At 46.1% G+C, this 27,191-nt stretch overlaps 6 protein-coding genes across 12 annotated transcripts; all 6 read left to right on the forward strand.

Moving 5' to 3' along the window:
- Nucleotides 1–354: 354 nt before the first annotated feature.
- Nucleotides 355–1,773, forward strand: LOC123191452 (zealexin A1 synthase-like). The gene is made up of 3 exons (XM_044604181.1): nt 355–368; nt 992–1,088; nt 1,165–1,773. Exons 1-3 carry the CDS (start codon nt 355–357, stop codon nt 1,771–1,773), a joined length of 720 nt encoding a protein of 239 aa, XP_044460116.1.
- Nucleotides 1,774–5,136: 3,363 nt separating this feature from the next.
- LOC123184565 (desmethyl-deoxy-podophyllotoxin synthase-like) lies at nt 5,137–6,871 on the forward strand. Its single transcript, XM_044596660.1, has 2 exons — nt 5,137–6,051; nt 6,128–6,871. Exons 1-2 carry the CDS (start codon nt 5,137–5,139, stop codon nt 6,734–6,736), a joined length of 1,524 nt encoding a protein of 507 aa, XP_044452595.1. The 3' UTR covers nt 6,737–6,871.
- Nucleotides 6,872–8,151: 1,280 nt separating this feature from the next.
- Nucleotides 8,152–15,844, forward strand: LOC123187292 (uncharacterized). Of its 7 annotated transcripts, XR_006493878.1 has the most exons (9): nt 8,152–8,271; nt 8,360–8,428; nt 8,524–8,588; nt 9,161–9,246; nt 10,160–10,495; nt 10,594–10,834; nt 10,924–11,034; nt 12,512–12,586; nt 15,718–15,844. XR_006493878.1 is itself a non-coding variant. In XM_044599114.1 (3 exons), exons 1-3 carry the CDS (start codon nt 11,370–11,372, stop codon nt 15,738–15,740), a joined length of 1,131 nt encoding a protein of 376 aa, XP_044455049.1. In that variant the 5' UTR covers nt 11,041–11,369; the 3' UTR covers nt 15,741–15,844. The 7 variants fall into 7 exon arrangements, 1 of the variants encoding a protein (XP_044455049.1); XR_006493882.1 differs by lacking the exon at nt 9,161–9,246; XR_006493879.1 differs by lacking the exons at nt 10,160–10,495; nt 10,594–10,834; nt 10,924–11,034.
- Nucleotides 15,845–16,332: 488 nt separating this feature from the next.
- Nucleotides 16,333–19,702, forward strand: LOC123191453 (uncharacterized). The gene is made up of 11 exons (XM_044604182.1): nt 16,333–16,400; nt 16,477–16,607; nt 16,689–16,770; nt 16,864–16,936; nt 17,069–17,184; nt 17,312–17,801; nt 17,894–17,952; nt 18,745–18,832; nt 18,917–18,978; nt 19,074–19,177; nt 19,261–19,702. The coding sequence occupies exons 1-10, from the start codon at nt 16,333–16,335 to the stop codon at nt 19,135–19,137; spliced, it is 1,233 nt and encodes a 410-aa protein (XP_044460117.1). The 3' UTR covers nt 19,138–19,177; nt 19,261–19,702.
- A 399-nt stretch (nt 19,703–20,101) lies between these two features.
- Nucleotides 20,102–21,519, forward strand: LOC123191455 (zealexin A1 synthase-like). Its single transcript, XM_044604183.1, has 3 exons — nt 20,102–20,114; nt 20,695–20,834; nt 20,911–21,519. The coding sequence occupies exons 1-3, from the start codon at nt 20,102–20,104 to the stop codon at nt 21,517–21,519; spliced, it is 762 nt and encodes a 253-aa protein (XP_044460118.1).
- Nucleotides 21,520–24,882: 3,363 nt separating this feature from the next.
- On the forward strand, nt 24,883–26,482 carry LOC123184566 (desmethyl-deoxy-podophyllotoxin synthase). The gene is made up of 2 exons (XM_044596661.1): nt 24,883–25,797; nt 25,874–26,482. The coding sequence occupies exons 1-2, from the start codon at nt 24,883–24,885 to the stop codon at nt 26,480–26,482; spliced, it is 1,524 nt and encodes a 507-aa protein (XP_044452596.1).
- The last annotated feature ends 709 nt before the right edge of the window (nt 26,483–27,191 follow it).

Below are 27,191 nucleotides of genomic sequence, written 5' to 3' on the forward strand. Positions count from 1 at the left end.
TTTAATCACTTCCTACCTAGTTATAGGAAAATGGTAGTGTAAAATGGGCTTTGGGTATTTTCAAGGTATATTTTAGAGTGCAATAATTTATTTGGTGGTTTCATCCCTCTATTTGATGGGACTATAGACTGTCAGCCTTTGTTTTTATGGACTAGTAGCCAAAGTTTGACTTTCAAAAATGTAGACACCGTAGTGCATCTACAACCAGGCGCCCCAAACCCGTCTCAAACAGTTGGACGAGCGTACCGATCACTGACCGATCATAAAAGATCGACCTACCCGGGCACTTCAAACCGGCCTCAAACGCCCGGGCTGTCCGGCGCCCCTCATATGCACCCCAAATGTTGGGCGGATATGGGGCAGCCTGGGTACGCCCGGGCGCGTCCGCCATGTCGGAGCTGGCAGGCCCAGCCCACCACCGACCCCACGGCCATCCCACAAAAAACCCCAATCCGACTCCTCGCTCAGAACCCTATCTCACTCACTCTCCTCTCCCCTCTCCGATTCCGATCCAATCTAGCGCAATTCAAGCTCCAGCAGTCACTCCGGCTCCGACGTCGACCTTGACGAGGAGTTTGCCCTCCGCATTGCATTGAAGGTGTCGCGGGCGTTTGATGTGCCGAATTTGCAAAGTCCGGCTGTAGAGGCTCTTACATCCTGGAACTGAGTGAGTATGGCATAGCTCTTACAACAAGTGGTGAAAATTGACATTTGGTAATCTGCTAACCAAAGACCAATTTCATATCCTGGGTCTGACATTGCCTACTAATAGAACATCATTTATATTGGTTGAAGAAAATCCATGTTAGGTGGTTGACCTTGCACCTAGAAGTAGAGGCCTGAGGTTTTAACCCCTTCTCCAAAAAATGTTGGTCGCAGCCAGAGACCACCTCTACAGACTAAAGTGAACGCCCCATCTGGATCCAATACATGGCTATGTGGATATAGATGCCGGCAATGAAAAATTAAAGCCACATACACCGTTTGCTAGAAAAGGTGACCAAAAGGACATGCGAGAAATAAGGATGACCAAGGAAGGCGGCCAGGAGGTCCCTTTTACCATGGGAGCCATCAAATGTCTATTAGTGGTAAGCTATCACCCGACTAATTGTTTTCATTCACTAACTAGTAAATTTTAATTTTCTAAATTTGCATGATTTGCAGGACCTGTTTAGTGCTGGGAGCGAGACGTCGGCGACGACTCTCATCTGGGCCATGTCGGAGTTGATGAGGAACCCAGCCACCATGGCAAAAGCACAAGACGAAGTACGTAACAACCTACAAGGGAAGCCAAGCGTAACCGAGGACGACCTGGCTGACCTCAAATACATGAGGCTGGTCATCAAGGAGACGCTTAGGCTGCATCCGTCGGTGCCCCTGCTGCTGCCACGTGAGCCCACCGAGGCGTGCAAGGTCCTCGGCTACGACGTGCCGACCGGCACCACCGTGTTTGTGAACACGTGGGCAATCTGCCGAGACCCCAAGCACTGGAATGCCCCGGAGGAGTTTAGGCTGGAGCGGTTCGAGTCCGGCAAAGTAGACTTCAAGGGAACCAACTTTGAATACACACCGTTTGGGGCAGGCCGGAGGATATGTCCGGGGATGCTGTTCGCACAGTCTAGCATGGAGCTGGCCCTTGCCGCCCTCCTCTACCACTTTGACTGGGAGCTTCCTACCGGAGGGGAGTTGGACATGGAGGAGGAGATGGGCATCGCCGTCGGTCGGAAGAATGACCTATACCTGCATGCTGAAGTCTGTGTGCCTCTTAATTAGCGCCTGCTTAAGATGTCGCATAGTGGATGTGATCGATTAGGTTGGCTAGATCGAACATTCCAGCTGCATATTGCACACAAATTCCTTGAACATTTTGTTACCAGGGTGTCATGGTGGTAATTATAGTAATTATTGTATTGTACTGTTTTCATGATTTATTAAAAAATCAATAATATTTTTGTATTGATTATCAAATATGTGGTTTCCCATCACCAATCTGATTTTCTTTGTTTGATATTATGAGCTCAAGCTAAATTTTCAAAGATCTACTCCTTGTGTAAATTCCTTTCTAGTACTTTCGGCCACGTCACCACCCTACCGAGGGTACCGTCAACCACTGCATTGGAGAATCTTCAAACGAACAACAATGGAAATACCATCTTCAAGAACTATGGGCACCAGCCAACAACTGACTAAGAATGTGTACTTAGTGTCACCAAGACGTCTACGAAGGACTCTTCAACATGGGATCTTCTTCCATGTTTGGCTAAGTCAACAAGCCGCATGAGTGTACCGAATGTCACAAGCAAAATCAAGGAGGATAAAAATTGGCAGGCCTCTAGCTACTGTAAAAAACGAGTGGTTTGGGCTTTCGGAGATCTAATTTTCAATTGCAATAATCCCAGTAGTTTGCAAACAGTTTTGAAAAGTCTTTTCCGTACCCAATACATATGTACTCTCGACATTCACAAATGAATAGTAGAATGACCATAGATTAAAATATACCCTTAAAAAGTAGGAGAGAGAAAAAAACAAAAATGACATTTATGTAATATCAAACTCTCTCTGTCTCTGTCTCTCATGCATTATAGGAAAATGGTAGTGTAAAATGGGCTTTGGGTATTTTCAAGGATATATTTTAGAATGCAATAATTTATTTGGTGGTGTCGTCCCTCCATTTGACGGGACTATAGACTCTCAGCCTTTGTTTTTATGGACTAGCTAGTAGCCAAAGTTTGACTTTCAAAAATTTAGACACCGTAGTGCATCTACAGCCATGCGCCCCAAACACGTCTCAAACACCCAGACGGGCGGACCGATCACTGACTGGTCATAAAAAACCGACCCACCCGGGCGCATCAAACGCCAGGGCTGTCCGGCGCCCCTCATATCCTGCCAAATGTAGGGCGGATATTGGACGGCCCGAGTATGCCCGGGCGCGTCCGCCATGTCGGAGCTGGCAGGCCTGGCCACCACCAACCCCGCGGCTATCCCACAAAAAACCCCAATCCAACTCCTCGCTCGGAACCCTAGCTCACTCACTCTCCTCTCCCCTCTCCGATTCCGATTCAATCCGGTGCAATTCGAGCTCCAGCAATCACTCTGGCTCCGACGTCAACCTTGACAAGGAGTTGGCCCTCCGCATTGCCTTCAAGGTGTCACGGGCGTTTGAGGTGCCGAATTTGCCAATTCCGGCTGTAGAAGCTCTTACATCCTGGAACGTGGTGAAGATTGACATTTGGCAATCTACTAACCAAAGACCATTTTCATATCCTGGGTCTGACATTGTCTACTGATAGAACATCATTTATACTGGTTGAAGAAAACCCATGTTAGGTGGTTGAGCTCGCACCCAGAAGCAGAGGCCTGAGGTTTTAACCCCTTCTCCAAAAAATGTTGGTCACACCCAGAGACCACCTCTACAGACTAAAGTGAACTCCCCATCTGGATCCAATACATGGCTATGTGGATATAGATGTCGGCGGTGGAAAATTAAAATATAGATGTCGGCGATGAAAAATTAAAGCCACATACACCGTTTTCTAGAAAACATGACCAAAAGAACATGCGAGAAATAAGTGTTGGGTCATCTCATCCTCATCACGACAACAATATTTGTCAAGTTTTTAATACACATACGTACATTGCAAGGACGGTCGACGGAGCATGTGGATTGGGCATGTATGTAGTATTATTGAGTTCTAAACAGGATAATATGGCCTTGTCCAGTTTTCACAAGCAGATAACAGTCAGTGACAAAAAGAACATGTGAGAAGTAAGTGTTGGATCGAAAAAACAAAAGGCATTCTGGGGTATAATCTGACTATTGTACTCGGTTTACACATGTAAGTTGAGCATAGAACTCATCTTACAAGACATGTGTCAGCCCCTGTGAGCTCCTATGACCAAATGGCACTGCCAATACAGGTTTAAACCGAGAGCAAGGCACACACCTTACATATAAGGCGTGAGCAGATTAATGTTCTCGGCTTACATATACAACTTGAACAGAAAGAAACACGAGCTCGGTTTACACATGTAAGCCGAGCATAGACCGCGTCTCACAAGACACGTGTAAGCTCCTTGGAACTCCTAGGACGAAATGACATTGCCAGTACAGATTTAAGCCGAGAGCAAGGTACATGGCTTACATATAAGCCATGACTAGATTAATGTTCTCGGCTTACATATACGCCTTGCACAGAGAGAAATACGGTCACAGCTTATTCCTGGGCACTGGCACCATGTGATTACTCCATGTAGGAAAATTAAGCCGAGAGTGACACTCGGCTTACAGAGGGCCCACGTGGTGCCTTTAGGTTGCTAGGAGCCAGGGTTTTTCTTTTAGAGAGGGGTCAATGCCTAGTTCATAGTACTAAGACTACTCATAGGGGGGTTTAACATATGTGTGGTGTCATGCAACATTTCATATAAGTTATATGTATAACTCATCTTATCAGTATGTGTGATGTTACTTATAGTGTGAGTAACATACTATATTATCACATGCATCTCTTTCCTCATTAATTATTTACCATATCATCTATTTTGCCTGCATATATATGATGTTACCACCTACCTCTGTTCTGGTTTATTGGTTTTAACTAATAAAGTATTAATGCATGTCATCAAAAATTTATAGCGTTGTATTTGTATTTAAACATAGATTACAACAATATTATTTTTCGTGACAAGCATTAACATTTTGTTAGTTATAAGTAAAATCAAAATTTAGTATAAAATACAAAGGGATCAATAAATCAGGATGGAGGTAGCATGCTACTTCCACTATGGGTAGTCTAAAAAGACCTATTGTTCGGTTTTTTCACTACGTAGTGTGTGGATGAAGAACAAAGCGCGATCGTGCACCCATCACGATCGTCTAGGGAATCTCCGCTCCCTAGTAGAAGTAGTACGTATCCTTGGCGCATCGGAGACGACGACGAGACGGGCGGTTCGTTCCGGACGACAACCAAACTTGCCCTGCAAATATCTGGTCGTCTCGCTCGCATAGCGATCCACGCCAGTTTACAGTAGAACATCCTAGCGTACTCGATATATTTAGTCTGTGCCGCATGCGTATATACAGTGCAGTTTATCCCCAGCCTTCTCTCGAGTGAGCTCAAGAAAATAACAGGCGCCATGACCACGGAGCAAGCAATTTATCTCGTCTTGGCTCTCCTCCTGCCTCTCCTGCTCCTCAAGTTCATCAGGAAGCGCGGCCACGGCGCTGGGCAGCAGCTGCCGCCTGGCCCTTGGCGGCTACCGGTCATCGGCAGCCTGCACCACATCACCGGCAACCCACTAGTCCACCGTGCCTTCGCGGACATCGCGCGCCGGCTGGGCGACGCGCCGCTAGTATACCTCAAGCTCGGCGAGGTGCCGGTGGTGGTGGCCTCTTCTACCGAGGCCGCGCGCGAGGTCATGAAGACGCAGGACGTCACGTTTGCGACGCGGCCGTGGAGCCCCACCACCAAGATCATCATGTCCGATGGGGTCGGGCTGGCGTTCGCGCCCTACGGCGCTCACTGGCGCCAGCTCCGCAAGATCTGCATCATGGAGCTGCTCAGCGCCCGCCGGGTGCAGTCGTTCCGCAACGTCTGGGAGGAGGAGGTGACGCGCCTCGTCGCCGTCATTTCAGCTAGTACCGGCGAGCCCATCAACGTCAGCAAGCGGCTCGCCATGCTCATCGCAGACATGACCTTGCGCGCCATGATCGGGGACAGGTTCAGCAAGCGGGAAGAATTCCTGGAGGTGCTCCAACAGGGGGTCAAGATCCTTTCGGGGTTTAACCTCGGCGACCTCTTCCCCTCATCCTGGCTCGTCGGCTTCGTTAGCGGCTCCGCCCGACAGGCGTGGGAGAATCACACCAAGGCCTTCGAGCTCATCGACTGCGCCATCAAGCAGCACGAGGAGGTGAAGGCCGCCGCCGCCGCGTCCAACGGCGGCGGGAAGGAAGGGGAGCAGGAGGACCTATTGGACGTGCTCCTCAGGATACAGAAGGAAGGCGGCCACGACGTCCCTTTCACCATGGGAGCCATCAAGTGTCTATTAGTGGTAAGCTACCACCCGGCTAATTGTTTTCATTCACTAACTAGTAAATTTTAATTTTCTAAATTTGCATGATTTGCAGGACTTGTTTAGTGCCGGGAGCGAGACGTCGGCGACGACGCTCATCTGGGCCATGTCGGAGTTGATGAGGAACCCAACCACCATGGCAAAAGCACAAGCTGAAGTACGTAGCCACCTACAAGGGAAGGCAAGCGTAACCGAGGACGACCTGGCTGACCTCAAGTACATGAAGCTGGTCATCAAGGAGACGCTCAGGCTGCATCCGTCGGTGCCCCTACTGCTGCCGCGTGAGCCCACCGAGGCGTGTAAGGTCCTCGGCTACGACGTGCCGACGGGCACCACCGTGTTTGTGAACACGTGGGCGATCTGCCGAGACCCCAAGCACTGGGATGCCCCAGAGGAGTTCAGGCCGGAGCGGTTCGAGTCGGGCGAAGTGGACTTTAAGGGAACCAATTTCGAGTACACACCGTTCGGGGCAGGCCGGAGGATCTGTCCGGGGATGTTGTTCGCGCAGTCTAGCATGGAGCTCGCCCTTGCCGCCCTCCTCTACCACTTTGACTGGGAGCTTCCTGCCGGAGGAGAGTTGGACATGGAGGAGGAGATGGGCATCGCCGTCGGCCGGAAGAACGACCTGTATCTGTATGCCAAAGTCCTTGTGCCGCTTAATTAGCGCATGCTTCATATGTCGCATGCTGGATGCCATCGACTAGATTGGCTAGATCGAACATTCCAGCTGTATATTACAATTTTGTTACCAAGTGTGTCATGGTGGTAATGTAGTAATGATTGTATTATGTTGTTTTCATGGTTTATTAAAAAAATCTAATATTTTTGTATTGATTATTAAATATATGGTTTCCCATCACCAATCTGATTTTCTTTGTTTTATATTATGAGCTCAAGCTATATTTTCCAAACTCTACTCCTTGTGTGAACTCCCTTTTGGTCTTTCGGCCACGTTCGCCACCGTAGTGAGGGTATTGGTGGTTTCCCGTACCGTCAACCACCTCATTGGAGAATCTTTAAAAAAGAAAACAACAGTGGAAATACCATCTTCAAGAACTATCGGCACAAGCCAACAACTGACTAAGAATGTGTACTTGGTGTCGCCAAGACGTCTACGAAGTACTCTTCAGCATGGGATCTTCTTCCATGTTTTGCTAAGTCAACAAGCAGCGAATGGTTTGGGCTTTCGGAGATCTAATTTTTCAATTGCAATAATTCCAGTAGTTTGCAAACAGTTTTGAAAAGTCTTTTCCGTACCCAATATATAGGTACGCTCGACAGGGAAAATATCATGTGATACCAGTCGTTAGATGATACCATGATACCAACTTGCAAAACTCAAATTTAAAGATGTCAAAAAATTCTGAAAAAAATCATGGATGTTCACAATACATATGTCAACAACCCCTAAAAAAATCAGATCAAAATTCGAAATAGAGAGGGAGAAAGAAAAAAGACAAATCCATCATGAATAGTGTCAAAAGAAGACAAAAGCTAGAATGCCACTATTCACATATGAATTTGTCTTTTTTGTTTCTCTTGTGTATTTCGAATTTTGATCTGAATTTTTTAAGGGTTGTCGACATATGTGTTGTGAATATTCATAATTTTTTCAGAATTTTTTGATATGTTTAAATTTGAGTTTTGCAAGTTGGTATCATGGTATCATGTAAGCAATGGTATCACCTGATACTTCCCCACTCTCGACATTCGCAAATGAATAGTAGAATGACCTTAGATTAAAAATATACCCTTAAAAAGTAGGAGAGAGAAGAGAAAAAATCAAAAGGGGCATTTATGTAAGATGAATCTCTCTCTGTCTCTCTCTCATGCATCCCAGGAGTAAAGACCGGGAGGGAATGAGCTTCTCACATCGATTAGCGAATGTGGACCGTCCGATCGATTTCCCTGTCTAATATTGACCGTCTGATCTCGGATAAGATCGCTCTGGGCCGCCGGATCTTTACCGCGATCGTGCTCGGCCGTCGGATAAAATTCCAATTGCATCAATATGTAAATATTGTGCCCCCACCGGGCCATTTTCGTCACTTCGCTTCTTGGGCCAGGAGGGGATACAAATACGCGACCACATCCACCTTCTCCCCTCGCTCCTCACTTCCCCCCACTCACGAACCCTAGCTTCTCTGTGCCGCCGCCGCTCGGTCCGGATTTGGAGCTGACGTGCTCGCCTTGCCTCAGGTACGTCGTCCCGCACTCTTCTCCATCCATCCTTCCCCTTCTCGCGGCCGTTCCTCGTGGCTAGGCTGACTTCGTCCTCGTGCTGCAGTTGGTTCCGGATTTGGCCACACGCTCGCGTCCGTCGTCCGTCGTTTGCTCGGCCGTCGCCATGGGAAAGGTTCATTCTTCTTTCTTTGTTAGTCCTTTCGTTTTTCCTGCTCGCTGTGCATCCGTGCGTGGCTCACGCCGTGGTTGTTCTTTGCGGATGAACAGGGAGGTGGATATGGTTTGTTCCTTCTTCGGATTTGGCCGTGCTTGGTCCTGCTTTTCTGTTTCAGGTGCGGATCTGAACCATCCACATATGCGTTTATTTTTGTTGATTCTTTAACTGTCCGCTGTTGCCGTTGCATGGTTGTCTGGTTTGGGTATGTAAGATTACAATCAAACTGAACTATAACAATTTATACAGCATAGTTAGGTATCAAACTAATTATGTATTCACGTGAAGACTATGCAAAGCAAATGGATGTACAGTCGTTACATATGTTCAGGTTTAGGAGATTTACCATGACAGCTTGTGACAGATGCAAAACATGGATGCAAGCAAGTGTGATTGTATGATGGTTGTGAGGTGTGTGCACTCGGTTGCTGTTGTTTTATCGCAGTTGGTGTATTGTAAAATCAAGCACTAAACAATTGGCAGTATCTTTTATAATCTTGGGTGTTGTTATTTCTAATGTGTAAGATTGGTTGTACATCATTCGTAGTTTGTGTTGTTCGGCACATAACTCGCTCCTCATTGTAAAATGATGATGGTTTGTGATGTGTTGTCCTGCACATCACTAAGTAATGATGCATTTCTGTGGGAAGCTTCTGATAAACTGTAATTATGCTTGCTGTTATGTGCCAGGTTCGTCGCTGCAGTTGTTGTGGTGTCTCTAGCTGTTATTCATTCCCATTGACACGTTTCGCCTAGCTGTTTCGCCTAGCTCTCAGGTGCTTTTCTTCTAACTTTTTTATGTTACTGTTATTTACCTTTGCATGTTGATCTATGGTGGGGTCTATTTTTGGGCACTACCTTCTGGCTGATCGGTTCTAAGTTTTGGTTTTGGGGTGCTTTCTAGCTTTTTTGTGTGAGTGGCCTTATTCTAGGTTATATTTTGTGGGTGGCAGGATGTTTGCTGTGAGTTGTTCGTATATGCATCTATTGGATGTGGTTGCCACCCGGTGTTCGTTGCCATTCCATTCGTACTTGAGAGAGATAATGGACGATGGGGTCGTGCTCGGAGGAGTTGAGCTCGAATTTGATGTGCCCGGAAGTGATTCCGGGAGCATGAGGAGGTTTTTTTGGGCTCAAGATGGTGTGGATTTTCTCTCTCTTTACGAGAAGGCTGCTTTCCAGGCCATTTGCTTCTTACAGAGTTTGTATGGGTTTGTGATTCTGGACTATAATTTTGAGTGTATGTCGACTTACAGGGAGCTTGCTCGCTCTGCAGTTCTTTTAGCTGCAACGATGGTTAGGTCTGCGGTGCCTGTTGGTTGTGCCGATGCCCTTGTTGCTGTGATTGACCATGATGTCCTTTTGCAGCGGCAGATGTTGCACGCCAGATTGGTCTCGACGGCGTGCAATATTTAGTTTTTATTTATATTGTGTGAGTTGTTTCTATTTCTTTTGTTTTCCATTGCTCCTAAAATGTACATTGGAGTTGGCGTGGCTGTATTCAGATAAATGAACTGCTCTTTAGACATTATTTGTATTTGTTATGTACCTACTTAATCATTGTTATGTTCATTGTTGCTACTTTTACCACCGTTTCCTAATTGTCATGCTGAGATCATGCTGGATTGTACGAAATGTGTGTATGCGGCTCTTTAACCATCATGTTCTCTGGACTTGGGTTCTGCTTAGGATGTACTTTTAGGCCTTCAATGCCTCCTGGCCGTGGACCGAGCCGCGGCCGTGCCGCTGCTGATGGCCCTGCCCGTGGAAGTGGGCGTGGGCGTGCCGTTGCTGATGGCCCTGCCCGTGGAAGCGGGCGAGGGCGTGCTGTCACTGATGGCCCTTCCCGTGGAAGGGGGCGAGGGCGTGCCGCTGTTGGTGGCCCTTCCCGTGGAAGGGGGCGTGGGCGTAGTAGGGTTGGTGGCACACTTCCTTCCCCTCCTAGAATTCATCTTGCTCCTCCTGTCATTCGGCCACGTTATGTGCCCCATGCCCCACCTGGGATCGAGAATCGCAAACATAAACGTGAGTTAGAGCTACCTGATCCTGCTTAGTAATACAGACCCTTGGCCTTGTGATAGCATCTGATGTTGTTCTTCTTGTGTTCCCTGACCAATGTTTAGGAGATGGTTGGTTACCCTATGTGAGTGAGGTTGAGGCGGCGTTGAACCGCAGGAAGCGCAAGGCAATTAGAAAGCTGCGCCATTCTGGATTTGAAGGTCCATTCGTTTTCCAATTGCTTAGCTCAGTCTTAGACCCACCTGGACTTGTTAGTTTTGTCTGTCATGCTAGACCATATTGTTATGGGCCCTTTGCCGAAAGACTGGCGTGGTTTCGATCATGCATTTGCTGAGCCGCTTAAAGGTATCATTGTCCTCGGATTTGTTTGTTTGTTGCCTTGTGATTTGCCTGTGCTTTTATAATTGGTGTTTGTTTTTCGTTGGGGCTATTAGCTTCATATGCAGATGTATCGTACCTTGGTACACCAGATTATATCTATGGATATTGTGGTGCTTCTTTCTGGTACGAGGAGAGGGTACAGGGAAAATCATCATATACAAAACGTAAGATTGTCTACAATCTTTGTTGCAAAGGTGGTCAGGTTTCTATCCCTCCTTTCAAGGAGCCCCCGCCATTTCTCCGGGAGCTTCTCCATTTTGATGGAACTTCTCGTGCCAAGAAATTCCTCCGAAATATACATCAATACAACTGTATGTTCGCCTTCACCTCGATGGGTGCTACTATTGATCGTTCGCTGAATGCTTCTCGGGGTCCCAAGGTCTTTAAAATTAGTGGCCAGGTGTCTCATCGCATAGGTTCTCTCTAGCCAAAAGACCCTAACACTCCTAAATTTGCCGAGCTTTATATATATGATCCAGCAAATGAGGTTGCCCATAGGATGCGTGCTTTAAATCCGGATGATAACCCTGTGGACCAAATAGATGAGGATATAGTGGTTGGCCTGAGAGATATGCTTAATGAGTTCAATCCATTGGTACAGAAATTTAGAGAGGCAAGTAAAATCATAGAAGATAGTGGCGATGAGCCTATCGAAGAAATTTCCATACGAATCATTGGTCCTTCCGATGGTGATGGCCCACAGTTCAGTTTGCCCACGTCTGCGAGGCTTGCTGCTTTGATTGTGGGTGACCTTACTGTTGAAACCTCTGCACGCGATATAATTATTTCCAGCCATTCGGAAGGCATGCAACAAATCGCTTCTCTTAAACCTGCCTTTATGCCTTTGCAGTATCCCTTGCTTTTTCCGCGTGGGGAAATGGGGTTTCAGATAGATGTTCCTTATATGTCTGTTCAGCTAGCTGATGATATCGATGTGCCTGGTAGTACTGGGAATGTTGGTACGTCTCCTGGTTCATTGCCAGTTGCCGCTCGTGGTAGTGCACCTACTAAAAATACACGTAGAAAGATGACCATGCAGGATTACTATCGTTATGTATGCCATTATAGAGGTGACCAGCCAAACCCATTCTTGTGTTATGGTCTTTTGTCGTCCCAGGCTGTTGTTGATGCACGAGCTTGCATTGACGAAAACAGACTATGGTACATACTGAGAAACCAAGATAAACTTAGATCTGAGCATATGCAGGGCATCACCGATGCCGTTGGTGGTGGTTGTGTTGATGGTGCGACTCTAGGTAAAAGGATTATCCTGCCTTCGAGCCACACCGGTGGTCATCGTTACTTTCAGGAGAACTTTCAAGATGGCCTTGCCATATGCCGGGTGCACGGTGCACCTGACATATTCACCACTTTCACCTGCAACCCCAAGTGGCCAGAAATTACACAGACGCTAGAACCAGGACAAAAACCACATGACAGGGAAGATATTGTTATCAGGGTTAACCACATGAAGTTGATTGAGTATCTCCATGATATTACGTCCGGAAGAGCCTTTGGAAAAGTAAAGGCTGGTACTACATTTTGCTGTTCTTATCACCTCTGTTGTGCCCACTATCTATTTGTATGATATCTGCTATGTGTTGATGCTAAATTATTTAATCCCTTTTGTGTATTTTGCAGTGCTTTATACTGTTGAGCACCAGAAGCGGGGACTACCTCATGCTCACATACTCATCTGGCGGAAGGGAGAACAAGGTATGATAGGACCTGATGGCATAGATGCATTTATTTCTGCTGAGATACCAGATCCATTGGGGGACCCTCTAGGCTATGCCTTAGTCTCTGAATTCATGATGCACGGTCCGTGTGGTAAAATGAACGATAAATGTGTTTGCATGAAGAAAGGGTGTTGTTCTAAATTTTTTCCTAAGGAATTTAGGGACGAAACAGTCATAGATGAAGACGGGTTTGCGTTATATCGACGTCGTGACGAAGGTCGTACAATTTATAGAATGGGCACTATCTTGATAACAGGTGGGTGGTTCCTTATAATATGGTTGTGCTTAAGCGTTTCCAGGGTCATATTAATGTTGAGTGGTGTAACAAAACCCAGGTCATGAAGTATTTGTTTAAGTATGTGACTAAAGGCGCCGATTACTCGAAAGTCCTATTAGAGAAGTCAAAGGGTAAGGGTAAAATTGATGGGATAGAAGATGGAGGGCCGATGGATGAGGTCAAAGAGTATTTACGATGTCGGTTCATATGTGAATATGATGGATTGTGGCGTATATTTGGGTACGCCATACACTGTAGGTTTCCTTCAGTAGAGAGGCTCCCTATTCACCTTCCTGGAATGAATATTATTCGCTTTCGTTCCGAAACAAACCTTAAGAAAATTGTTGATTCAGACTTCTTGAAAAAAAAACCATGCTCACTGAATGGTTTGTTGCAAATGCTTTGTATGAACATGCTCGATCTTTAACGTATTGTGATTTCCCAACTGAATGGACATGGGATTCCGAAACGAGATCATGGCATGAGAGAGAAGGTTGTAAAAATATTGGTCGTGTCTACTATGTCTATCCTTCTGTTGGTGAACTGTATTACCTGCGAATGCTTCTAATGATTGTTAAGGGTTGTAGATCTTGTGTTGACCTTAGGACCTATGAAGGGCGTGTTTATCCTACCTTTAGAGAGGCGTGTGCTGCTCGGGGTTTATTAGGCGATGATAATGAATGGTACATTGCATTTGATGAAGCGATGGTTTGGGGTTTTGGGCACCGGCTTAGGCATTTGTTTGTGACCATGCTTATTCATTGTACTGTTAAGGATGAAATAAACTTCTTTGAACGATATTGGGAGAGTATGGCTGATGACATCAAACATGGGCTAAGATCCGCTTTAAATAACAAATCTTATGATCCTCCTGTGTCAAGACTTAGAGACATACTTCTCGATGAATTAGCTGAGCTATTTGTGAAACGTGGTTCTAACATAAGTAAATTTAATTTGCCACCACGGATCAGCGACACTGGATTATTTATTGAAAATCGATTAATCCATGAGGAGTTATCTTATGATGCACCTGCTTTAGCTAAAGAAGCGGTAGTCTTGCTTCAGAACCTGAATGTTAATCAAATTGTTGCTTACAAGGCGATATTACAATGTCTTCAGGCCAAGGAGCCAGGATTCTTTTTTGTTTCTCGGTATGGGGGTACCGGGAAAACCTACCTATGGAATGCTATTTGTGCTTTCTTACGGGGTAAAAGGGAGATAGTTTTAACTGTTGCATCTTCTGGTATTGCGTCGCTCTTATTGCCAGGTGGGAGGACTGCTCATTCCCGTTTTAAAATGCCGATCGATAATGATGATGAAATGGTATGTGATATAAAGAGAGGCTCACGCCTGCATAAACTGTTGGTGACCTCCTTGATAATCTGGGATGAAGCGCTTATGTCGAATAGAAGGTGTTTTGAGGCTTTAGATAGGACCTTGCGTGACGTCCTTTCTACAGATGACCCTTTACTCTCTGATGTCCCGTTTGGTGGGATGGTTGTGGTATTAGGTGGGGATCTTAGACAAATTCTTCTTGTTATTGAGGGTGGTACCAGGCCTCAGATAGTTGACGCAACAATTACCAATTCTCCGTTGTGGAGATTTGTCAAAGTGTTGTCCCTTACTGTTAACATGCGTTTGGCTATGCCAGATGCAGATCCCAGTGTGCAAGAAAGTGTTGCACTATTTAGTAAATGGGTCCTCGATCTTGGAGAGGGTAGATTACCTACCACGCATAAAGGGGATGAATCTGACCCTTCTTGGATAGAAATACATGATGATCTGTTGGTTAAAACATACGGTGATCACATAGGGGCCATTGTTTCTTCTATTTACAATGACTTTGAGTCTAACTATATGAATGCCGCCTATCTGCAAGGAAGGGCTATTCTGTCGACTACTAATGATTTTGCCGAGGAGATCAATACTCATGTGATGGTCTTAGTTCCTTCTGTTGGCAAAGATTACCTGAGTGCCGATTCTGTAGATACCTCAGGAGAGGCCGTGCAAGAGGAAAACCTTTTCTACCCTACTGAGTACTTGAATTCTGTTAAGATTATTAATTTTCCAAATGATAGGTTGACTCTTAAAAGGGGTGTTCCTATCATGCTTCTCAGAAACCTGAGTCAGGCAAATGGTCTGTGTAACGGCACGAGACTTATTGTGAAGGACCTAGCTGATCGTGTCATTGAGGCTGTTATTATGACTGGTTCGTACGTGGGTGATATTGTCTATATCCCCCGGATAGAATTGACGGCAAAACAAACAAAATCATCCTTTGTGCTTCGACGTAGGCAGTTCCCTGTACGTGTGTGCTATGCTATGACAATAAACAAGAGCCAAGGACAAACTTTGTCTGCTATTGGTCTCTATCTTAAGAAACCTGTCTTCACGCACGGCCAGTTGTATGTGGCAGTTTCCCGTGTTACTTCGAGGAATTCTTTGAAAATCCTTATAGAGTGCGAGGATGGTACATGTGGCTCCGAGACTAAAAATGTGGTCTTCCCAGAGATATTGCGATCTGCTGGGATCCTTCCATGATCTGGATAGGTGATTCTTAACTATGTACAGCGGCTGTTTTTGGAGATACCCATTGGGTTAGCTATATATAAGTTCGATGTGTTCTTTGATCTTTTGTTCATGCATGTGGTTGGTGTGGCTGGTCTTTTGTTCGTGTCTACGCCTATTATGCTTGGTGTTGTGAATCTGTTGGATGAATCTTTTGTCTCTGTGACTCCTGTAACAAATTGCCACCTTTGCCTGTGTTACTGGTTTAGTACTATTCCTTTGGCCACAAATGCTATACTTTTGTTGTTGTGATTATGTTACAGATGGCGATCGTTGCTTTAGATGAGCTTGTACAAGGAAATAGCAACGATTCAGTCTGTGTGTATGTCTCACGACTATGGAACCATCGTGGAGGCACTGACACTGGTCCGATCAAGCACACTGACAGGGTTCTTATGGATGCCGTGGTACTTGCTTTCATCTTGAATTATGTGTTCCATGTTAGTTTTGGGTGTTGGCTGAGACTTATTGTACTCATAATTGTTCTGTCTTTGCAGGGCAACCACATGTATGCTGAGATTTCTGAGAAACTGGTTCCTACATTTGCGCCAGGATTCGTGAAGGCCGTGCTTATGTGATTTCTCAGTTCTTGGTGTTTCCAAACAAACGTTATTTCAAGCCTGTCGCTGGACCACATATGATCAGATTCAACCGTTTTACCACAACCGACCCTCCAGCTGATGAAGAGATTGAATTCCCATTCTGTACTTACTCACTCACTGCTTTGTCTCATCTTCCTGCGCCGGTTGAGACCCCTGACTATTTCACAGGTGTGTTTATTGCCTTCTTATTTTTGCAGCTTCTCTGTCTATGCTTTTAACTGTCCTCCCTCTGATTATGGAGACATCCTAGGACTTATTGTTGGTGTGTCTGATGCCATGGTATACCACAGCTCTAACAGAGCTGAGCCTTCTGTAAAGCGAACTATCACTCTCGCTGACCTGAGGTTTGTTGCTCACTATTTACCTTGTGTTCTGGACATTGCTAGATTTCATATCAATTCTCTTCTTTTGTCTGTGCAGTGGATATCAGATCAATGTCGTACTGTGGGGAGAGCACGCAAAGGCCTTTGATGGAGATGATGTCATGCAGATAGGCCAAACTGGTCCAGTCATTGCTCTAATTGTTGGGACCCTGGTTAAAAACTATGAAGGTTAGTCCTAGATAAGGTGAAGCCTATTTTATTATCTGGCACTTTCTATTTGACTTGGTGTTTTTCTTGAATGTTTTGTAGGACGCAGGGGGGTTAGTGGTAGCGCAGCATGCCGATGGTACATTAATGATGATATCTCTGACATCACCCAATTTCATGAAAGGTGCTACGATTGTACTGGGCTGTTTGTTGCTTTCTATTTTGTCCATATGCTATTTTGACTCTACACTTATTTCTTCTTCTCCGATTTGTGTAGCCTCCAAGGAAAGTTCTCTCCTGTAACGAAAATTATTCTTCCTGGTCAAACCGCAGATGAGAAAAGTGCACAGGTCAATCTACAAACTAAAGCAGTTGGTCAACTTCTCGACTTGAAAGGACCATCTTACGTTTGTTTGTGTGTGGCAGTGTGGGATTTTTAGCTATGATATATTCTGATATTGTGGTACGTCGTTTCTTTGCAGAGCACACGTTTCTTCTGCTCGGTCACTCTGTCCAGGCTCAGTCCTGGTCAGCGTTGGTGGTTCATGTCTTGTGAGAAGTGCCATAAAACAGCACAGCGACATGGCTCTGTCTACAGGTGCATTGACCCCACATGTGCCTCCACCGACGCAATGCCAAGGCATTATTATTCATCATGCACATTTTTCTTCTCTTTTCCCTGTAAAATAATGTGTCATTTCATATAGATATCGCATATGCTTCAGATGCACTGACGATTCAAGGGAGGCCGAGTTTATTTTCTTCGACAGGGTTGGAAAAGAGATTGTTGCTAAATCTTTGATCACTTTGCTACGTGAAGGGTATTCCAATCGTACAACCCTTGAAGAGATTGTTGAAATAGCACGTGGAGACCCAGGCATCCCTAAAGACATATCCACTTTGATTGGCAAGAAGTACAGATTTGTGGTGTCTATCTCTTCAAAGAGCTTTATGCCTGATGCCGAGGAGACATCCTTCCAAGTTATCAGCATAGATGTGCCTGTGGAAAAGACCTCGAGCTCTGCGGTTTTATATCGCAAGGCAGATTCCTCTGGACCTTCTACTGGTGATGTGGGGTGTCCTGGTTCTGGTGATGTATCACCCTTAGTGTTGCCCGTTGGAAGCTTCTCAACTGATACTGGTGCCTTTTCTCTTCCTGCATTACCTGTTGGATCTGTCCCGGTCTTGCTCATCTCCGGTGATCTGTTTGCAAAGGTATGATTTTGTGTGTTGTATCTTGCATGTAAGTTGTTGCTATTTTCGGTTGTGCAGTTATTCTTATCAGCTCTAACCGATATGTTGTTTAGGTTGCTGTTGCTCTTGGCTCTCAATCGACCCTTGCTTCCCCGCCGTCCGTCAATAAAAGGTGGCTTAATGGGTTGTCCTGTCAATAAAGTACTCCATGTGAAATACATGTGTGTGGCTACATAAGCAAGCATGATAATTGTGAGTTACCATACAATTGTGTCAAAGTACTAGCATTCATATGTACTCATGTTTGGTCTGTGATTGGTTGGCAAGATACCTAAAGTACTTAATTTCAATTTATTCTTTGGTTTTTATTTTGACAACTGGCGTATTGCACTCACTCTATACATATCCTTTGAGATCGGCTGATTGATAGTTCATAGTTCTAATGTACCTCGGACCAGGCTCGAGGTTAATGCATGTCTTCTGATGGCGTCCATCTTACAAAAAGCATACAAGTATCTAGCCGAGTCTAAAAAATCGCAGTCGACATGCCTCTTGTGTGTCCTATAACTTCTAAAACAACATCAACATATTAACATTGAATAAATATTTAGCTAAGGATACAAGTTATGAATAGCTAAGGAATACAAGTTTTATGAATAAAAGATTGTTGCATCAAAGAGCATTAGCACCTCCTTGTCATTGTCCTTGGTCGCCTTCGGGTAGACCATATGTATATTAAGATGCCTTTCAATTTGTAGTCCTTGTCTGTCTTAGCCGACTTCTGGTGCTTATCTTGAGACAACATTTCTACATTTTTGTTGTACTCGGTATGGTTTCGGTGGAAAGAGATGACCTAGATACAATAATAATTAGATCTAACAATCAAACCAATTCTTGATTGAGAGCTGTGTCAATGTCTAGGTCATTGTTATTGACTGAAGATTGTTCATTTCGTTGTCTACAGCGGCGGTGGCTTGAAGAAAGGCCTTTCTAAAACCGAACTAACGAATGCTGACGTTCGCAAGCCTTTGTTCCCAGTTGACAAATCTAAGGTATTCCTTCCATCTTTTGCAAGCATTGGATCAATATCAGTAACATGTTTATCTAATTGAGTTGCGTGTTCTTTGGGCTTCTAGGAAAATGCAACGCTGGGCGATGGTCCTGCTGTCCTAGGTGAAGAGGTGGACGGTACTACAAGGTATATACTTCTAATTGCCTCCAGAGCTTCCTGTTTTGATCCATCGCTGACGAGTAGGTGGGTCTGACTTTTCCCCCTCTCTGTTGTGAACTAAGCGAGGTGCCATTGGCTGTTGAGGGCACCACCATTCAAAAAAACAAAAACTCAAGGAGGGCCTGAGACCGAAGAGGTCAGGTGTTGTTGAGTGCTCGCCCTTTTGGTACGCCCGTTTTATCTTCTCCTTGCTTCAATGACTACTGTGATGAGCATTCAGTTGATCCGTGGTTGGTTATGTGTATCCAGGACCTTATCCTTTTGTTTGTGGATGCGTGAAGAAATGATGAAAATGCTTGATGAATCAACCACAAGAGGAGGATGAAGCGCTTTTGGTTTATCGCTGGGCTTTCTAAGTTGGTGCAAATTTGCATTGCCCTTATTGTACATTATGTCTGCTCTACCTCAACCATATCAGGCAGTAAATGTGACTGCATCTGACTGATACCCCTTGCCTATTGTAGTCTAAGTATGTGTGTATCCTACCTCTATGCTATCAGTCAGGACATGTCTGTATAAGACTTGAGCTCAACTATTAGTGTATGCTAAGCCATCTGCTAGCAACTGAACTAAAGAACCGTCAATGTAATATCATCATGTGTGTACTTAAACATGATCGATCATGCACATGTGACCTCTTATGTATTGATCATATGTTATCGATTACTTCTGTTTATGATCGTTTGGTAATGATAGTTAATGACGGTTATACTATGATCTCATTTGATGTTCTGCATTTAATCACTTCCTACCTAGTTATAGGAAAATGGTAGTGTAAAATGGGCTTTGGGTATTTTCAAGGTATATTTTAGAGTGCAATAATTTATTTGGTGGTTTCATCCCTCTATTTGATGGGACTATAGACTGTCAGCCTTTGTTTTTATGGACTAGTAGCCAAAGTTTGACTTTCAAAAATGTAGACACCGTAGTGCATCTACAACCAGGCGCCCCAAACCCGTCTCAAACAGTTGGACGAGCGTACCGATCACTGACCGATCATAAAAGATCGACCTACCCGGGCACTTCAAACCGGCCTCAAACGCCCGGGCTGTCCGGCGCCCCTCATATGCACCCCAAATGTTGGGCGGATATGGGCAGCCTGGGTACGCCCGGGCGCGTCCGCCATGTCGGAGCTGGCAGGCCCAGCCCACCACCGACCCCACGGCCATCCCACAAAAAACCCCAATCCGACTCCTCGCTCAGAACCCTATCTCACTCACTCTCCTCTCCCCTCTCCGATTCCGATCCAATCTAGCGCAATTCAAGCTCCAGCAGTCACTCCGGCTCCGACGTCGACCTTGACGAGGAGTTTGCCCTCCGCATTGCATTGAAGGTGTCGCGGGCGTTTGATGTGCCGAATTTGCAAAGTCCGGCTGTAGAGGCTCTTACATCCTGGAACTGAGTGAGTATGGCATAGCTCTTACAACAAGTGGTGAAAATTGACATTTGGTAATCTGCTAACCAAAGACCAATTTCATATCCTGGGTCTGACATTGCCTACTAATAGAACATCATTTATATTGGTTGAAGAAAATCCATGTTAGGTGGTTGACCTTGCACCTAGAAGTAGAGGCCTGAGGTTTTAACCCCTTCTCCAAAAAATGTTGGTCGCAGCCAGAGACCACCTCTACAGACTAAAGTGAACGCCCCATCTGGATCCAATACATGGCTATGTGGATATAGATGCCGGCAATGAAAAATTAAAGCCACATACACCGTTTGCTAGAAAAGGTGACCAAAAGGACATGCGAGAAATAAGGATGACCAAGGAAGGCGGCCAGGAGGTCCCTTTTACCATGGGAGCCATCAAATGTCTATTAGTGGTAAGCTATCACCCGACTAATTGTTTTCATTCACTAACTAGTAAATTTTAATTTTCTAAATTTGCATGATTTGCAGGACCTGTTTAGTGCTGGGAGCGAGACGTCGGCGACGACTCTCATCTGGGCCATGTCGGAGTTGATGAGGAACCCAGCCACCATGGCAAAAGCACAAGACGAAGTACGTAACAACCTACAAGGGAAGCCAAGCGTAACCGAGGACGACCTGGCTGACCTCAAATACATGAGGCTGGTCATCAAGGAGACGCTTAGGCTGCATCCGTCGGTGCCCCTGCTGCTGCCACGTGAGCCCACCGAGGCGTGCAAGGTCCTCGGCTACGACGTGCCGACCGGCACCACCGTGTTTGTGAACACGTGGGCAATCTGCCGAGACCCCAAGCACTGGAATGCCCCGGAGGAGTTTAGGCTGGAGCGGTTCGAGTCCGGCAAAGTAGACTTCAAGGGAACCAACTTTGAATACACACCGTTTGGGGCAGGCCGGAGGATATGTCCGGGGATGCTGTTCGCACAGTCTAGCATGGAGCTGGCCCTTGCCGCCCTCCTCTACCACTTTGACTGGGAGCTTCCTACCGGAGGGGAGTTGGACATGGAGGAGGAGATGGGCATCGCCGTCGGTCGGAAGAATGACCTATACCTGCATGCTGAAGTCTGTGTGCCTCTTAATTAGCGCCTGCTTAAGATGTCGCATAGTGGATGTGATCGATTAGGTTGGCTAGATCGAACATTCCAGCTGCATATTGCACACAAATTCCTTGAACATTTTGTTACCAGGGTGTCATGGTGGTAATTATAGTAATTATTGTATTGTACTGTTTTCATGATTTATTAAAAAATCAATAATATTTTTGTATTGATTATCAAATATGTGGTTTCCCATCACCAATCTGATTTTCTTTGTTTGATATTATGAGCTCAAGCTAAATTTTCAAAGATCTACTCCTTGTGTAAATTCCTTTCTAGTACTTTCGGCCACGTCACCACCCTACCGAGGGTACCGTCAACCACTGCATTGGAGAATCTTCAAACGAACAACAATGGAAATACCATCTTCAAGAACTATGGGCACCAGCCAACAACTGACTAAGAATGTGTACTTAGTGTCACCAAGACGTCTACGAAGGACTCTTCAACATGGGATCTTCTTCCATGTTTGGCTAAGTCAACAAGCCGCATGAGTGTACCGAATGTCACAAGCAAAATCAAGGAGGATAAAAATTGGCAGGCCTCTAGCTACTGTAAAAAACGAGTGGTTTGGGCTTTCGGAGATCTAATTTTCAATTGCAATAATCCCAGTAGTTTGCAAACAGTTTTGAAAAGTCTTTTCCGTACCCAATACATATGTACTCTCGACATTCACAAATGAATAGTAGAATGACCATAGATTAAAATATACCCTTAAAAAGTAGGAGAGAGAAAAAAACAAAAATGACATTTATGTAATATCAAACTCTCTCTGTCTCTGTCTCTCATGCATTATAGGAAAATGGTAGTGTAAAATGGGCTTTGGGTATTTTCAAGGATATATTTTAGAATGCAATAATTTATTTGGTGGTGTCGTCCCTCCATTTGACGGGACTATAGACTCTCAGCCTTTGTTTTTATGGACTAGCTAGTAGCCAAAGTTTGACTTTCAAAAATTTAGACACCGTAGTGCATCTACAGCCATGCGCCCCAAACACGTCTCAAACACCCAGACGGGCGGACCGATCACTGACTGGTCATAAAAAACCGACCCACCCGGGCGCATCAAACGCCAGGGCTGTCCGGCGCCCCTCATATCCTGCCAAATGTAGGGCGGATATTGGACGGCCCGAGTATGCCCGGGCGCGTCCGCCATGTCGGAGCTGGCAGGCCTGGCCACCACCAACCCCGCGGCTATCCCACAAAAAACCCCAATCCAACTCCTCGCTCGGAACCCTAGCTCACTCACTCTCCTCTCCCCTCTCCGATTCCGATTCAATCCGGTGCAATTCGAGCTCCAGCAATCACTCTGGCTCCGACGTCAACCTTGACAAGGAGTTGGCCCTCCGCATTGCCTTCAAGGTGTCACGGGCGTTTGAGGTGCCGAATTTGCCAATTCCGGCTGTAGAAGCTCTTACATCCTGGAACGTGGTGAAGATTGACATTTGGCAATCTACTAACCAAAGACCATTTTCATATCCTGGGTCTGACATTGTCTACTGATAGAACATCATTTATACTGGTTGAAGAAAACCCATGTTAGGTGGTTGAGCTCGCACCCAGAAGCAGAGGCCTGAGGTTTTAACCCCTTCTCCAAAAAATGTTGGTCACACCCAGAGACCACCTCTACAGACTAAAGTGAACTCCCCATCTGGATCCAATACATGGCTATGTGGATATAGATGTCGGCGGTGGAAAATTAAAATATAGATGTCGGCGATGAAAAATTAAAGCCACATACACCGTTTTCTAGAAAACATGACCAAAAGAACATGCGAGAAATAAGTGTTGGGTCATCTCATCCTCATCACGACAACAATATTTGTCAAGTTTTTAATACACATACGTACATTGCAAGGACGGTCGACGGAGCATGTGGATTGGGCATGTATGTAGTATTATTGAGTTCTAAACAGGATAATATGGCCTTGTCCAGTTTTCACAAGCAGATAACAGTCAGTGACAAAAAGAACATGTGAGAAGTAAGTGTTGGATCGAAAAAACAAAAGGCATTCTGGGGTATAATCTGACTATTGTACTCGGTTTACACATGTAAGTTGAGCATAGAACTCATCTTACAAGACATGTGTCAGCCCCTGTGAGCTCCTATGACCAAATGGCACTGCCAATACAGGTTTAAACCGAGAGCAAGGCACACACCTTACATATAAGGCGTGAGCAGATTAATGTTCTCGGCTTACATATACAACTTGAACAGAAAGAAACACGAGCTCGGTTTACACATGTAAGCCGAGCATAGACCGCGTCTCACAAGACACGTGTAAGCTCCTTGGAACTCCTAGGACGAAATGACATTGCCAGTACAGATTTAAGCCGAGAGCAAGGTACATGGCTTACATATAAGCCATGACTAGATTAATGTTCTCGGCTTACATATACGCCTTGCACAGAGAGAAATACGGTCACAGCTTATTCCTGGGCACTGGCACCATGTGATTACTCCATGTAGGAAAATTAAGCCGAGAGTGACACTCGGCTTACAGAGGGCCCACGTGGTGCCTTTAGGTTGCTAGGAGCCAGGGTTTTTCTTTTAGAGAGGGGTCAATGCCTAGTTCATAGTACTAAGACTACTCATAGGGGGGTTTAACATATGTGTGGTGTCATGCAACATTTCATATAAGTTATATGTATAACTCATCTTATCAGTATGTGTGATGTTACTTATAGTGTGAGTAACATACTATATTATCACATGCATCTCTTTCCTCATTAATTATTTACCATATCATCTATTTTGCCTGCATATATATGATGTTACCACCTACCTCTGTTCTGGTTTATTGGTTTTAACTAATAAAGTATTAATGCATGTCATCAAAAATTTATAGCGTTGTATTTGTATTTAAACATAGATTACAACAATATTATTTTTCGTGACAAGCATTAACATTTTGTTAGTTATAAGTAAAATCAAAATTTAGTATAAAATACAAAGGGATCAATAAATCAGGATGGAGGTAGCATGCTACTTCCACTATGGGTAGTCTAAAAAGACCTATTGTTCGGTTTTTTCACTACGTAGTGTGTGGATGAAGAACAAAGCGCGATCGTGCACCCATCACGATCGTCTAGGGAATCTCCGCTCCCTAGTAGAAGTAGTACGTATCCTTGGCGCATCGGAGACGACGACGAGACGGGCGGTTCGTTCCGGACGACAACCAAACTTGCCCTGCAAATATCTGGTCGTCTCGCTCGCATAGCGATCCACGCCAGTTTACAGTAGAACATCCTAGCGTACTCGATATATTTAGTCTGTGCCGCATGCGTATATACAGTGCAGTTTATCCCCAGCCTTCTCTCGAGTGAGCTCAAGAAAATAACAGGCGCCATGACCACGGAGCAAGCAATTTATCTCGTCTTGGCTCTCCTCCTGCCTCTCCTGCTCCTCAAGTTCATCAGGAAGCGCGGCCACGGCGCTGGGCAGCAGCTGCCGCCTGGCCCTTGGCGGCTACCGGTCATCGGCAGCCTGCACCACATCACCGGCAACCCACTAGTCCACCGTGCCTTCGCGGACATCGCGCGCCGGCTGGGCGACGCGCCGCTAGTATACCTCAAGCTCGGCGAGGTGCCGGTGGTGGTGGCCTCTTCTACCGAGGCCGCGCGCGAGGTCATGAAGACGCAGGACGTCACGTTTGCGACGCGGCCGTGGAGCCCCACCACCAAGATCATCATGTCCGATGGGGTCGGGCTGGCGTTCGCGCCCTACGGCGCTCACTGGCGCCAGCTCCGCAAGATCTGCATCATGGAGCTGCTCAGCGCCCGCCGGGTGCAGTCGTTCCGCAACGTCTGGGAGGAGGAGGTGACGCGCCTCGTCGCCGTCATTTCAGCTAGTACCGGCGAGCCCATCAACGTCAGCAAGCGGCTCGCCATGCTCATCGCAGACATGACCTTGCGCGCCATGATCGGGGACAGGTTCAGCAAGCGGGAAGAATTCCTGGAGGTGCTCCAACAGGGGGTCAAGATCCTTTCGGGGTTTAACCTCGGCGACCTCTTCCCCTCATCCTGGCTCGTCGGCTTCGTTAGCGGCTCCGCCCGACAGGCGTGGGAGAATCACACCAAGGCCTTCGAGCTCATCGACTGCGCCATCAAGCAGCACGAGGAGGTGAAGGCCGCCGCCGCCGCGTCCAACGGCGGCGGGAAGGAAGGGGAGCAGGAGGACCTATTGGACGTGCTCCTCAGGATACAGAAGGAAGGCGGCCACGACGTCCCTTTCACCATGGGAGCCATCAAGTGTCTATTAGTGGTAAGCTACCACCCGGCTAATTGTTTTCATTCACTAACTAGTAAATTTTAATTTTCTAAATTTGCATGATTTGCAGGACCTGTTTAGTGCTGGGAGCGAGACGTCGGCGACGACTCTCATCTGGGCCATGTCAGAGTTGATGAGGAACCCAACCACCATGGCAAAAGCACAAGCCGAAGTACGTAACCACCTACAAGGAAAGCCAAGCGTAACTGAGGACGACCTGGCTGACCTCAAGTACATGAGGCTGGTCATCAAGGAGACGCTCAGGCTGCATCCGTCGGTGCCCCTACTGCTGCCGCGCGAGCCCACCGAGGCGTGCAAGGTCCTCGGCTACGACATGCCGACGGGCACCACCGTGTTTGTGAACACGTGGGCGATCTGCCGAGACCCCAAGCACTGGGATGCCCCAGAGGAGTTCAGGCCGGAGCGGTTCGAGTCGGGCGAAGTGGACTTCAAGGGAACCAACTTCGAGTACACACCGTTCGGGGCAGGCCGAAGGATCTGTCCGGGGATGCTGTTCGCGCAGTCTAGCATGGAGCTGGCCCTTGCTGCCCTCCTCTACCACTTTGATTGGGAGCTTCCTGCCGGAGGGGAGTTGGATATGGAGGAGGAGATGGGCATCGCCGTCGGCCCGAAGAACGACCTGTATCTGTATGCCAAAGTCGTCGTGCTGCTTAATTAACGCCTCCTTCGTATGTCGCATATCGCAATTAGTACACAAATTTCTTGTACATTTTGTTACCAGTGTGTTATGGTGGTAAGTACTGTACTGTTTTCATGATTTATTAAAAAATCAATAATAATTTTTTTTGAAACGGAGGCAAAAGATTTGCCTCATCGATTAATTAAGAAGAAGAGAGTTGACTAGTTAATTAACGGAAAACCGGGCGAAAACCGATACATATAGACCACATACGGACTACTCGCTGAGAAAGAAACTGCATAACCACACGGTTAACCCGACAAACATTCATAGGACGAAACAATCATGATCCTTCACACTTCTACATCGCAAAGAAACCCCCAACGAAACCAAGGTTAAAGACAACAGACACCACCAAATCCATGGAGACGAGCCAATCGAAGATGGTGGTCGAAGAGATTGAGTATCATCCATTAAACAGCCGCTGACGCCTTACCAGTGACGCCACTCTTCTTGCCTATGCTCCTGAGAGCCTTCTTCACCTGCTTGATTTTGCCCGTAGAAGCCTCCTCCGCTACGAGGCAAGCAATCGCCTTGCCAGATCCAGGACTAACTGCCTCCAAACGGGTGAGCAAGCCGCCGAGCTTTTTCACGAAGACCAACTCGTCAATATGTGCCAACATACCATCACGGTCAAAGATGGGCGGCCGGATGGACTTTACCGCCTCAGAATTAGGTGCCAAAGCAC

The sequence above is a fragment of the Triticum aestivum genome, chromosome 2A, assembly GCF_018294505.1.
Source record: "Triticum aestivum cultivar Chinese Spring chromosome 2A, IWGSC CS RefSeq v2.1, whole genome shotgun sequence".
Classification (NCBI taxonomy): Eukaryota; Viridiplantae; Streptophyta; class Magnoliopsida; order Poales; family Poaceae; genus Triticum; species Triticum aestivum.

Excerpts from the sequence above, each read along its gene's own strand:
- LOC123191452 (XM_044604181.1), top strand. Across the intron at positions 1,089-1,164 it reads CCATCAAATGTCTATTAGTG|GACCTGTTTAGTGCTGGGAG; the intron begins GTAAGCTATCAC and ends CATGATTTGCAG.
- LOC123184565 (XM_044596660.1), top strand. The coding sequence starts at position 5,137 with ATGACCACGGAGCAAGCAATTTATCTCGTCTTGGCTCTCCTCCTGCCT. Across the intron at positions 6,052-6,127 it reads CCATCAAGTGTCTATTAGTG|GACTTGTTTAGTGCCGGGAG; the intron begins GTAAGCTACCAC and ends CATGATTTGCAG.
- LOC123187292 (XM_044599114.1), top strand. The coding sequence starts at position 11,370 with ATGCGTGCTTTAAATCCGGATGATAACCCTGTGGACCAAATAGATGAG. Across the intron at positions 12,403-12,511 it reads CTTTGGAAAAGTAAAGGCTG|TGCTTTATACTGTTGAGCAC; the intron begins GTACTACATTTT and ends TGTATTTTGCAG. Across the intron at positions 12,587-15,717 it reads CTGGCGGAAGGGAGAACAAG|ATGGCGATCGTTGCTTTAGA; the intron begins GTATGATAGGAC and ends ATTATGTTACAG.
- LOC123191453 (XM_044604182.1), top strand. The coding sequence starts at position 16,333 with ATGGTATACCACAGCTCTAACAGAGCTGAGCCTTCTGTAAAGCGAACT. Across the intron at positions 17,802-17,893 it reads CCGGTGATCTGTTTGCAAAG|GTTGCTGTTGCTCTTGGCTC; the intron begins GTATGATTTTGT and ends TATGTTGTTTAG. Across the intron at positions 18,833-18,916 it reads TCCCAGTTGACAAATCTAAG|GAAAATGCAACGCTGGGCGA; the intron begins GTATTCCTTCCA and ends TTGGGCTTCTAG.
- LOC123191455 (XM_044604183.1), top strand. Across the intron at positions 20,835-20,910 it reads CCATCAAATGTCTATTAGTG|GACCTGTTTAGTGCTGGGAG; the intron begins GTAAGCTATCAC and ends CATGATTTGCAG.
- LOC123184566 (XM_044596661.1), top strand. The coding sequence starts at position 24,883 with ATGACCACGGAGCAAGCAATTTATCTCGTCTTGGCTCTCCTCCTGCCT. Across the intron at positions 25,798-25,873 it reads CCATCAAGTGTCTATTAGTG|GACCTGTTTAGTGCTGGGAG; the intron begins GTAAGCTACCAC and ends CATGATTTGCAG.